Source organism: Prunus avium, chromosome 6, assembly GCF_965620075.1.
Source record: "Prunus avium chromosome 6, drPruAviu1.hap1.1, whole genome shotgun sequence".
Classification (NCBI taxonomy): Eukaryota; Viridiplantae; Streptophyta; class Magnoliopsida; order Rosales; family Rosaceae; genus Prunus; species Prunus avium.
The window spans coordinates 856,449-869,499 of record NC_142289.1 but is presented as its reverse complement, the minus strand read 5'-3'; the positions used below and the strand labels follow the sequence as shown (position 1 = coordinate 869,499).

At 40.0% G+C, this 13,051-nt stretch overlaps 1 protein-coding gene across 1 annotated transcript; it reads right to left on the bottom strand.

The window, feature by feature from the left end:
- Window positions 1-9,153: 9,153 nt before the first annotated feature.
- LOC110754304 (hypothetical protein At1g04090) lies at window positions 9,154-12,664 on the bottom strand. Its single transcript, XM_021955361.2, has 2 exons — window positions 12,137-12,664; window positions 9,154-11,231 (listed from the first exon to the last, which is right to left on the bottom strand). The coding sequence occupies exons 1-2, from the start codon at window positions 12,246-12,248 to the stop codon at window positions 9,631-9,633; spliced, it is 1,713 nt and encodes a 570-aa protein (XP_021811053.1). The 5' UTR covers window positions 12,249-12,664; the 3' UTR covers window positions 9,154-9,630.
- Window positions 12,665-13,051: the final 387 nt, after the last annotated feature.

Sequence of the window (13,051 nt, the reverse complement as noted above, 5' to 3'; positions counted from 1 at the left end):
TTTAGAAATCTCATGAATGGAATAACTTATGATGGAAAATTAAACAGAAAATAGGACACAAAAATAAAATAGTTTAATTTCATACATAACAGCCTTGACAATTTGAAATAATGTAATCCATTTTATTTCAATTTCAGAGTCAGTTGTTTTACTTCATCTGAGTGGCCCATACACAGCAACGAAGAATTACAACACCCATGTGAGCTTTCATAGTTACCATAATTTTTATTTTCATCAGATATCTATGATCATAATGAAACCAGTTGGGTCAGCAGTCATAACCCAATATATATATATATATATATGTGTGTGTGTGTGTGTGTGTGTGTGTGTGTGTGTGTGTGTGCATGAGAGAGACAATATATTACAGTGATCAATGATTTCTTCTAATTATTTGGCTCTTCTAGAGTCTTTTATCTTGCTCACAGCCAACCCCTGCCCAAGTAGCGGTTGACGCTGCTTCTTCATAGACACAAATAAAGAGAATAAGTTTTTGTGAATGTCGTGAAAAGTAAGAACTTGTTTTTTGGTGGGGTATTTACACGAGGGTGACGTGCCTATCATATTATATGGGAAATGTTGAATGCGAGAGAAAAATATTTGCTGGGGAAGTCCACACGAGCCATCATTTACGACCTCCACTCATCACATGCTAAGTGCTCAGCTCTTTATTTAACGTTAAGAGGCTGGAGGCACAGGTAAAGGATTCTTAGCAATATGGCTAGTGGCGCAGGTAAACGAGATCACCCACTTGGAATTCATGCTCCGTCCTCTGTTTATCCTCATAGACCTTCATGCGATTTTGGGCTTGGGGGATATTGGAGCAGATGATATCGAGGATCTTGTCTCGGTGTCTACCTAATGAACTTCGGTAGCGCCTGGTGTGTATGATGTGATTGGGGGTGAGGGATGACCGTAGAAAGCGGCAAAGGGTGTTATTCGAATAGTGGCTTGGTAGGTGGTGTTGTACCACCACTCCGCCCAAGGCAACCACGTGGTCCATGAGTGTACGTAATTCTCCAAGATGCGATTCACAACCTCAGTTTGGTCGTCGGACTTGGGTGATAAGCTAAACTGTAACAAAGTTTAATGCCTTGCATTTTGAAAAATGCGTCCCAAAAGTTGCTCGAGAAGATTGGATCATGGTTGCTAATGATGAACTGAGGCATTCCATGGAGCTTGAACACGTGATGAACAAAGATGTCTATTACTTTAGCCGATGTGTAAGGATGAGACAACAGTAAGAAATGAGCATACTTGGTTAATATGTCAACCACTACAAAGATGACAAATTTGCCTTTGGAGGCTAGGAGGCCCTCAATAAAATCCATACTGATGGATTGCCAAGCTGTGCTTGGAACGAGGAGAGATTGGAAAAGATCGGGGGGGTCATATAGCTTCAAAGTGATGGCTTTGGCGAGTATCACATGTCGCTATGTAAAGCTTAATGTCAGCATGCATACCCGGCCACATGAAACTATGTTGGATGCGTTTCAAAGTACGAAGATAGTCAGAGTGACCCGCAATAGTAGAGCTATGGAATTCGTTAAGTATCTTGGGACGCCAATTGTGGATAGGGTAACAAAGATGAGACCCTTGTAGAGTAATGCATCCCTATGTGAAGAGTAGCTTTTATGGGCCTGGGAGGGATTGGTTTTGTGAGCCTGTATGATGGAAGTAGTGGGTGGTTCCTGGAGATAAGTGTCTTTGATATTTTTCAGGGCAGTGAACAGTGGCTAGGACAAGCCCATAATGGGTAGCAACTTATGTTGACGAGAAATGGTATCCACCACTCCATTTTGGATGCCAATGCGGTATTGTAACACAAAATTGAACCTCATGAGCTTCAAAAGCCAGCATTGATGCATAGGTGTGGTAAGTCTTTGATGCAAGAAATGACGAAGTGTTTGATGATTCGTGAGAATTCAAAATTGTTGCCCAAGTAGATAGTGTCGCCATTTTTGGACCGCAAAAACAACATCCATCATCTCTTTCTCTTACACTGAAAGGCCGACATTTCGTTGTGAAAGTGGTTTGGAGAGAAAGGCAATAGGGTGGTTATCCTGAGATAACACTATGTCGAGACCACTCTGTGAAGCATAGCATTCCACGGTAAAGGGCTTGGTAAAGTCAGGTAAGCTGAGCACCGGGGTGAAGGAGAGGGCGGTCTTAAGGGCGTCAAAGGCTAGAGCAGCCTCTTCATTCATGTGAAGTTATCATTGCGTAACAACTGAGTGAGTGGTTGAGCAATAAGTCCAAAGTTGCGGACCAACTTACGGTAGTATCCTGCCAAGCCCAAAAGTCATTGCAAGGATTTTGGTGAGGAAATTGTTGGCCAGTTATGAATATAATTAATTTTGACGGGGTCCACAGCCATGCCACTAGCAGAGATTATGTATTTGAGGTACTCCAGTTGTGGTCTAGCAAAAGCACATTTAGACAACTTTTCATAAAGAGTGTTGGCCTTGAGAATCTCAAAAACAATTGTTAAATGTGATAAATGATCAGCTAAGGTGTGATTGCAGACTAAGATGTCATCAAAGAAGACTAACACAAAGTTGCGTAAGTGAGGACGAAAGAAATCGTTCATAAGACTTTCAAATGTGGAAGGGGCGTTAGAAAAATCGAAAAATGCGGTTGTTGGGACATCATTGGGATGCATCCGGATTTGGTGATAGGCAGAGCACAAATCCAATTTGGAGAATAGTGTGCCACCGCATTGCTCGTCCAAGAGTTCATCAATGATGAGGATAGGAAACTGGTCCTTGATGGTGACGACGTTTAATGCTCGGTAATCAACACATAGTCGCTATGACCCATCTTTCTTTTTCACAAGTGAACCATTGAGGAAAATGGGCTTGAGCTTGGGTGGATGATGCCAACATCAAGCATTTCTTGACCCAAGCTTTCAATTTATGCTTTTTGTAGGTGAGGGTAATGAGAGGGCGGATGTTTACAAGAGTGGTGCATGGAGCCAATGGAATCATGTGATCAATATGGCAACTAAGGGGAAGCTAAGTAGGGGTGTTAAACAACTTAGAAAATTGGTCCAAGAGGTGTTGAACAGCTACAGGTACATGTGGGTGGTGGGGCTCTTTAGAGTCCATGGGAAGTAACTAGGCCATAAAACCCTCTTTTTCCAAGGTGAGAGCATGGGCCATGGTCGCTAAGTCAATAGCTTGAGGAGGAAGAGGAGTGAGCCCCTGAAATCGGTAAGGAACATTGGCCACCTGGAATTGCATTATTTTGTTTTTGAAATCCCAAACAATGGTGCCCGGCTGCTAGAGCCATTCCGCTCCCAAAAGTAAGTCACACCCTGCAATAGGTAATAGTTGGAAACTGGTTGTGAGTGTGTAATCTTGAATGACAATATAAAGATTATGAATAGTGCCCTGAGTGAGAAGCTTTTCCCATGAAGCGGTACAAAGGGTCTTGTCATTGGAGGTGTCTACTTGCAGACCCAGGTTTTTAGCAATGGATGAGTTCAAGAAGTTGAGAGTGATGCCATAATCAATGAAAATATGGAGTGGCAGATGTTAGGTGTGGCTCTGAAAACGCATGGTGCGGGGAACGTCCAAGCTTTTGATGGTGTGGAAGGTAAAAGTGGAGTCTTGGCATTTTGGGGTGGGGTGAACAGCCATCAACTCCTGGGGCAGTCATGAAATTTCGAGGGGATGGCTGCTTCAATGAGTGCAAGCATGGGACGAATGCAGCGTTGCCCAGGCCGATACTTTTCATCACAGTTGAAACAAAGACCCTTGGAGCGCTTGTCCTGGGCCTCTTCCTGGGTTATGCATCGAGTGGGAGCTGTTGCTGGAGGAATGGAATGGGTGGAGGTGGGTAAAGTCGATTGGGAGCGAGGTGTATTTGACAATAAGGATTGAGGAGGGGACAGGAGTAGTAAGGACGGCTAGTAAGTTTTTTATTTTGTATTTAGTGCTGTAAACTTGGGCGAATCGTTTAGCCACTGATAGGGAATTGGGTTGTAGGGCTCGAACATCGTAGCATAAGTCTTCCTTCAAGCCTCAAATGAAAACATTTCGGAGTTGGGAATCTGTCTAATCCGAAGCTTGACATGCGAGTTTAGTGAATAGGGTGAAATATTCCTCCAAAGTCCTGGTTAGTTGAATGTAGGACAAGTTGATTTTGAAATTAACTGGGTCAAAAATGCCAAAATGCTGGAGGAGGAGGTATGTAAAAAGACCCCAATCTTTAGGGAAACACTGCTCGTACCAGCGCATCCAAACAGAGGCGTTGCCGGTAAGGTGAACGGTAGCGACAGTCACCTTATCTTCATCAAGGACCCCATAATAATCGTGGAAACGCTCGGCTGAGGCTATCTACTCGTAGGGATCATCGCCAGAAAACCGCTCCAAGTCCAACTTAAGTAGTTTGAAAGGAGACAATGGGTGATGGGGTGTGAGGTGTCTGAGCGACAGTGAAAGCAGGGGACAAAAAGTGGGAAGAGAGAGAGATATGAGGAAGGGTGTTGGTGTGGTAGAGGTGTATACGGGCGTGTGAAGGTGGGGTAGGGGGAAGAGAACAAGGGGAATGGGGCGGTTGTGGAAAAAGGGGAAGCAATGGGCAGGGAAGTGGGTTGATGAAAGGAGGAAGTAGAGTGTGTTTTGTCCAAGGAGGAGGGTGGGGGAAGAGGTTGGTGGAGATGGCAAAGCTCGGTCATTAACGTTTGTTGCAGTTGGGTAAACTGTGTCAAAATAGAGGATTGAAGGGTGGTGTGGGTGGTGGTGAGTTTGTCGACGGTTTGACGAAGGTTGGCAATAGAGGTTTGGTGGGCCGTGTTCAACGAAAGGTCTGAGGGGTTGTTTGTTACACAGGCTTGGCTTGGCCTAGCTTGGACTAAATTTAGTACCATGTTTGTTTCATCTAATCCTATTCTTAGATGGGATTGCTAATATCGGGCCCACCAAAAACACCTCCTTAGGAGGGGACTGCTAAACCCATGTGGAAATGGATGAGTAACTAGTCCCATGCTCACCAATGTATAAAATGCATATATTATATTATATTACTAATAACATATGTTACTATTATTATAATACAGTCCCGATCTCTTGGACCACAGGAGTCCAAGAGATTTTGGTCACCCACCGTTGAATATTAATCCAATGATTCAAAAAAGTTTCTTAAAAGGAATGCAAGAGTGAGTGAACCGTTGAATTTACATCAAACGGTGAGTGACCACAAATCTCTTGGACCCCTGTAGTCCAAGAGATCGTGATTGTATTATAATATCAATCCCAATCTCTTGGACCACAGGAGTCCAAGAGATTATGGTCACCCACCGTTGGATATTAATCCAATGATGAGTGAACCGTTGAATTTACATCCAACGGTGAGTGACCACAAATCTCTTGGACCACAGGAGTCCACAAGAGATTATGGTCACCCACCGTTGGATATTAATCCAATGATTCAAAAAGGTTTCTTAAAAGGAATGCAAGAGTGAGTGAACCGTTGAATTTACATCCAACGGTGAGTGACCACAAATCTCTTGGACCCCTGTAGTCCAAGAGATTATGGTCACCCACCGTTGGATATTAATCCAATGATTCAAAAAAGTTTCTTAAAAGGAATGCAAGAGTGAGTGAACCGTTGAATTTACATCCAACGGTGAGTGACCACAAATCTCTTGGACCCCTGTAGTTCAAGAGATCGGGACTGTATTATAATACAATCACGATCTCTTGGATTACAGGAGTCCAAGAGATTATGGTCACCCACCGTTGGATATAAATCCAATAATTCAAAAAAGTTTCTTAAAAGGAATGCAAGAGTAAGTGAATCGTTGAATTTACATCCAACAGTGAGTGACCACAAATCTTTTGGACTCCTGTAGTCCAAGAGATTATGGTCACCTACCGTTGGATAATAACATATGTATACACTTGTATATACATATATATGTATGTGTACATATATTATACCCATGTATGTATTATAATATACATATACACACTTATATACATGTATATTATTATTATAACAAACCCATATATATTATATATTATAAAAAATTCTTCACCCAACCCTTTACCCGACTCAAGCATAACCCTTAATTCCCAATTACTTTCACATTCCCTCCCTCCATAACTACAAAGTTATAGAGCCAAATGGCTGTTCTTCAAGACCAGAAACAGAGCTCCTCTTGCCCACCAACATCCAAGGTCCACTCTTTCTTTCTCTCTCTAAGATATGTTTACGGTTTTCTGGCAAACTGAGTATTTGATTGTTTTGTTTACAAATAATTTGCAGAGTAATAGAGGAAGACCACCAAAGAACAAGGAAAAACTGTTTCATCTCTCACTCAGTCACTGATGAGTAAAATCATTCTGAGAAACTATGCTCTCGTCCTTTAATTGATTGATATTGTTATTTAGGTTAGAGTTTTTAATTCATTTATGATAATATATGAAGTTTTTAATTCAATTGAAATTGAAATTATGGTTTATTAAAATTAGTTTGATTTATTAGATGAGATTTGTGTTTTGATTAATGGTTTATTGATAGTATTTTAATTAATTGATTAAGGCTTGTGTTTTGATTAGGGAGCTTTAGTTTTAAAACATAATATAGTTTATTAATTTAGAAGATAAGAATACAATTTCATTTAATTAGCATAAGGCCAAAGACCAAAATGTAGTACCTAATTTTACAAAAATATCATTAAAAATATCAAAATTACACACAATGCCACTCCTTATAAGGCAAGCATACTATGCCACATGTCCATATCTAGCCAACCACCACCGCCGGAATCTCGCCGCCGACCACCACCGACGAACTCCACCGCCGGCCACCTACCACCACCATCGGACTCCCTCCGCCGACCACCTGCCACCACCACCGTTGGCCGCCATCGCCCGTCGCCGGCCTGCCACCGTCTGCAGGGGATCAACTCCATTGCCCTTTATTCACAAAAAAAAGATTTTGTGTCATTGAATGGACTCAAACCTTGACCCTCAAAGGAGGAAGGCTCACTCACAAACCACTACACCAAACTTGATTTTGTAATATTTATTCAGTTATACAATATTTATATAAACAATCAACGGTTTAAAAAAAGAAAAAAAAAATCATTTCAACACTTATTCACACAAAAACTGCAAATAAAAACAGAAACTGTAACAAAAATACAATGTAGATATCAATTATGTTAAAGAAACAAAAACGAAAACGAAAACAACTACAAAAACAATTGTAATTAACTGAAAACTGCAATGCAGTTTCCAGTTTCCAAAAGTCCAATTTTGAGTTCCGTTTCTCTTGGGTAGTTCTACTCTTCTCTTGCCCACCCAATTCCTCATATGGGTAGCCTCTACTCTTCAAATTGGTGAGGTTGAAGGCCAAGGAAAGAGCAAAAATCAAATTGTAATTAAATGAAAACTGCATTGCAGTTTCCAGTTTCCAAAAGTCCAATTTTGAGTTCCCTTGCTCTTAGGTAGTTCTACTCTTCTCTTGCCCACCCAATTCCTCATCTGGGTAGCCTCTACTCTTCAAATTGGTGAGGTTGAAGGCCAAGGAAAGAGCAAAAATCCGATTGTAATTAAATGAAAACTGCAATGCAGTTTCCGAAAGTCCAATTTTGAGTTCCCTTGCTCTTGGCCAGCAAGGAGGAAGTCGAGACTACAGGCAAGGACACATCAAATGATCTATTAGGTGTCCTTTTGAATCTGCAGGAGCATGGTGAGCTTGAAGTTTTTTTAACAATGAAGAATATCAAAGCGGTTCTCTTGGTTAGTATGTTTATGTATATGCACTTCTCATCAAGTTTTTCATACTTACACTAACAAAGTTTACTTAGGCATCCATAATTAACTAGAAGGTTAATCTTATTGAAACATAAATCTCTCTTCTGACTTCTCTATGTATTCTTCACTCAATCTACTTTATACACATATTCCCCTAAGTTGCTATTGAAAGAATGCACATGATATTGGTTTAGAAATAACCTAACAACCAGGAACTGGTTTAAACTAAAATTTTGTTTGCAACATTTCAAGACATGATATTTGGTCATCCTACTGAAATTCATGTATTCTATTTCAGGACATTTTCGCAGCTGGGAGTGAAACATCATCATTGACAGTGGAATAGGCAATGTCAGAAATGCTGAAAACATAACGTATTACACAATGTATATAAATATAAAATTGATAACAGTACCATTTCTCACACCAAAAAAACTAGCACACCCAAAAACCAAACAATTACTGTACACACTCATAACAACCTGCCAGCACATGCACATTGCTAATGATCACACCGTTCATTCCATCATATACAAACCTAGCACCTTTTTTTTTTGTAATTTTACTAGAATTCTAAAACAATATCTGGTAAGTGTATATATACTTACTATGTAAAAAACAGTAATTCAATGAGAAAGCTGGGGCGTGAAGGGCACCATCCTGGGCCAATGAATTATAATTCATATACACAACTAAAATGGCATCTTTGACATATTTCCTCTCAGTGCTATCAAGGAGGAAAAATGAGAAAGCATGAATCTATTAAGGCCCTATCCTGATGCCATTAGGCAAATTTTAGAAAGTGACAGGAGCATCAGGCAAACAACAATGCCACCAGGTTTTCAGCTAAAGAGAAGCTATCACTCTAATACATTCATAAACGAACTCAAAACACAACAAAGTAGCCACAGTTCAGATAAAATACAACCTCGTGGTCTCTGTTTGGGACTGAATCAAAGCTGGAGCCTGATCTGGCTCCCATATAAAATACAAAGGGTAAAAACGTTATTTCAAATACAAATTAAACAAACCTAAAGAGCACCTGTGTAAGCCCATTGGCTTTTAACAAAATAAAATTTATAACTCATCCACTATATCCAAAACAAAAATAGGTAATGTCTCATATGCTAATTACTAAAGTTTTTTGTCACTGTACACTAATTTTTCTTTTTGATTAATTGATTAGGGTTTTGTGTTTTGATTAGTTAGTGTGTTTTTTTTTTTGGGGTTTATTAGGAATGTAAGTGCTATGACTTTAATTTTTCAATGCTATTTCGTCTAAAAAAACATTTTCGTAACTTTTACATTAAGACCCCATAGCTGATGAATCTTGGATGCGCCATGTTTGTGACCTCGATTTCTATGCTGGTAGGAAGCACAACTATGAAATTAAGGACGGCCCTGAGCTTCGGCATTTGTATTAAACAAAGAAACAAATAAATAAATAAAATTGTGCAGGGATTTCTTTAAGAATGTTTATTCTGCATGCAGCATGCTGCATTGTATGGGATGAAACTAGCTGTATACATTGGATTTAAGTTTGTCTGCCCAAGGGCAAATGCAGATTGCTAAAACTTGCTCCAACTTTTCATACCAATAATGCAATGTTGCTCAATTTTCTTCTAGGAAACTTGGCTGCAGTGAATGATAGTATAACACGCCCTATAACTGTCAAGTAGTCGCAAATCTGCTGCATTCACATGTAATTGACATTTCAAACAGAGAGTGCATCCACCACCTCAACATCTTGCAATATTATCCTACTTTCCCAAACCCTTGAAGGTAAAAGGGACAGTGACAACCTGGAAGATGCAAAAACTTCTTGCATGGTTACCCAAAGAAAAGCAAGGAAAGAAAGTCATTAGCATCTTTCATCTCCTAACCAATTGTCCTTTTCCTTAGGGCCAGTTGGCCCTTCCTCTCCATAGAGTTGAGTAGGAAACAAATCAAATAGGTTCTCCACTGAGAATCGAACAAAGAATGGAAGACGATCAATCAACTTATCTAGTTCCGATCGAGAATCATACACAACAGTAGGACCCCAGTCACTCATATATTGCAACCAACATGGTTCGGAAATAACACCATCACCAAGGTACTCAGCTGCCACAATTTGATACTTGGTGCTTGAATCAACACAAAACTTGCTCCGAGCAGCATCATTCCTCACTCCAATGTCAAACTTCAATGACCCCTGAAGGTAGGTTCCAGGATGGGGGTAGCTACTATGACCATATTTTGAAGAATAAACAATTGGCTTATTCCCTTCAATGAACTCTAAGTCAGAAGCATCCACCCATCTACCGCCACTGTGCTCTGAGAAATACGCTTGCCAGAGTTCTCCTGTGAAGTTGCTCACTCGTAGAGTAAAGTGTTCCCAGTCACCAACATGTTGCCCTATCTTGTTCATTGCAATACTTACTAAACCAATCTTAATGGTGGCTGGTCCGTTGAAAGGACAGAACACCCACATAGCAATATCAGTAAAAGTTCCTCCAAGAGCTGGTTTTACATGAACATATAGCTCAGCACTCTCTATGTTTCCGCCCTTGAGATGATTTCTAGCATCTTCGTCATTTGGCAAATCTATCCAAAAATCACTATCATTTTCCCCTCCACTAGGCAAATTGGAGCCTCTGTAATCAATGGGTTCACCATTCTCAGAGTCTTCGTGGTACAAAAGTGCCCCATTTTTGAAAAACCATTGTACTGATGATGGCAAATAAACCTCATCAGGATGGAAGAATACAGTGGGGCCAAAGTGCTCAATGAGTGCATGCATCTGGTTCAGATTTGGCATTGCATGTAGGGACGAATCAATATTCTTCAAGCACGCAACTTCTAGTTCTTCATCAGAATCCAGGTAGGTACTGCAAAAGAATGTACCAACTGAAACACCACTACACAACATACCCCGTTTGCAGGGTCTTGTGTTCCACACCTGAAATTGGTCCTGCGACAACTTTGAATCCATGGCCAGTACCCGATCACGTGTTTCACAAGCCTCTGTAAGATCTTCTCGTACACATCTCACTTCTTCGGGTCTGGGCTCCTCAGGGTTGTCAGTGACCACAAAACCCATGGCCTTATAACCCACAGGTGGGTTTGGGAACCAAATATAACCACACCCATTTTTATTTGAGTCTGCATTCCAGACTAATGAGTAGTTAACGGGCTTTCTCAAAGCTGGCAACTCTAATACTGAGTCTTGGGTACAACCATCTTCCAGCCTTGTGGCAACCGTGTCACGAGCCACAAGAACATACCCTCTCAAAGGCTGGTCATTGGGCTGGCAGTAGTAACCGAGGCAAAAGAAGTCATCAGGGATCCCTGCAGGTCTGTAAAATGTGACACCTTTTGATTTTCCATGCAACAGATTACAGCTCCAGATGCTCTTAAACTTGGTGATCTGGATAACTTCAATTTCTCCAAGGCACATTCTTCCAGTAGCAAAGCTTCTGCCTGACGAAATGACAGTACACATTTGTCAGAAAATGGGCTCATAATGATAAGTTAATATTTATAATGACGAATACAGACGCATATATATACATATCTCTCTCTCTCTCTCTCTCTCTCTCTCTCTCTCTCTCTATATATATATATATATATATATATCGAGAGAGTTTTTCCCTCTCCTTTGGGCCTGAGTTCACACAAAACATCATTTTATAAAGAACTTGAAATTGAGCTCCTACAATGAAGTTAAATTTAGAGACAAACTTCAAACTTTTACATGCGACTAAGGAAGAATGTGGAAACTTTCAAATTCCAAAAACTCCAACTTTCAAGGCATTTCAGAATCTCTAAGTTTTAAATATTGACCAAGTTCATGAAGTTGATCATCAAGTTCATTCATTTCATTGTTTTATTATTTACTGGTATGAAGGTGAAAAGCATACACACAGTGAATCTGACTCATTCAAAATTTCAATTGTTCTAAGATGAGTTGTTTCTCTTCTTTCTGGGAAGTTTGAGTGGATGGGGCAGGTTTTCCAATACGTGGACCTTAAGTGGCCACCGCCCACGGCCGGTAGCTTCTGGGAATACCAAAAGGCCGTTATTTACTCAAAACAAAGACAACAAACTAAGGACCACCAACTAAAGAAAAAAGAGAGAGAGAACAAGCATATGCAGAGCATATTCTGATAACCCCCCCATAAAAAAAAATTAAAAAAATTAACAGAAGATGAAAGAAATCAAGAGAAATACAATCTTAGCAAAGCTCATGAAGCCATCTGAATGCAAATAATTCTTCTTCAAAAAATAGAAACCTTCATTTCTTAAAAGAATAATAAATAAATAAGGAAATAAATTGCAACATATAACTGTGTAAGTTGAGGAAAGAAAGGAACTTAGTGGCATACCTTGAGGCCAGTGTGGGAGAGGTGAAGGCAGAGAGAAGGGCTCTGGCTCAGAGTAATCATACAACTCATAGTCAAACTCACTGCTCCAACACCAAGATTCACACCCAAACATCTTAGCTATAAATAAGCTCTGCCAACTCTCACAAATTCAACAACCCACAAAAGTATTTGTCTTCAAGATCAATTATGGTCCTCAGTCTCTCAAATTCCTCTGCCCTTATTTACCAACCAAACCCTCAAGGCTGAAGAAAATTTAAAAGGGAAAGAAGGAAAGAAAGAAAGCTCTTCCCTCTCCCACTCACTCAATCAGCCAATTTATGTTTGAAACTTGAATAATTTGTGCAAGGGAAGAGAGCACAGAACCCGTGAGGAAAGAGAGAGACTTGAAAAGAGGTTGAGTGAATACAGAGGAAGCTGAGAGAGAAAGAGAGAAGAAAAAGGAAAAGAAGGAAAAGGAAGTTGAATGCTTGTTGTTGTCTGCTTTGCGTACAACTTTCAATTTGGAAATTGGAAGGTGGGCTTTGTTTCAAGCCTTCTTCATTCATTTGGGAAGCCAAAACCACCACCAATAATTGTCTCCCTCCAACATGATAAGGAAAGCGGTGAACAGTCTTCTCTGATGACTCATCATTCGCACCTCACTCTCCATTTTGTCGAGGTTGTGACCACGCTCCAATTTATTTAATTTTACCAAACCAAAAAATGTATTTCATTTTATTTTGGCTTATTTAAGAGGTGTATTTCTGTAATTTACTAAAGAAAAAAAAAAGCATAAAGATAGAATATTCTAAACAAAATAGTTTGTTTTTCAAGTTATCATCAACCACCTTAACCACCTTAACAAACTTTTTTTGTTGTTGTCAGAATATCATTAACCACCAAGCTTAGATGTTAATAATCTCATGCTCCTAAATC

Coding starts and splice junctions, on each gene's coding strand:
- LOC110754304 (XM_021955361.2), bottom strand. CDS start 12,248: ATGTTTGGGTGTGAATCTTGGTGTTGGAGCAGTGAGTTTGACTATGAG. Junction 11,232..12,136: donor TCTCCCACACTGGCCTCAAG/GTATGCCACTAA, acceptor TCATTTCGTCAG/GCAGAAGCTTTGCTACTGGA.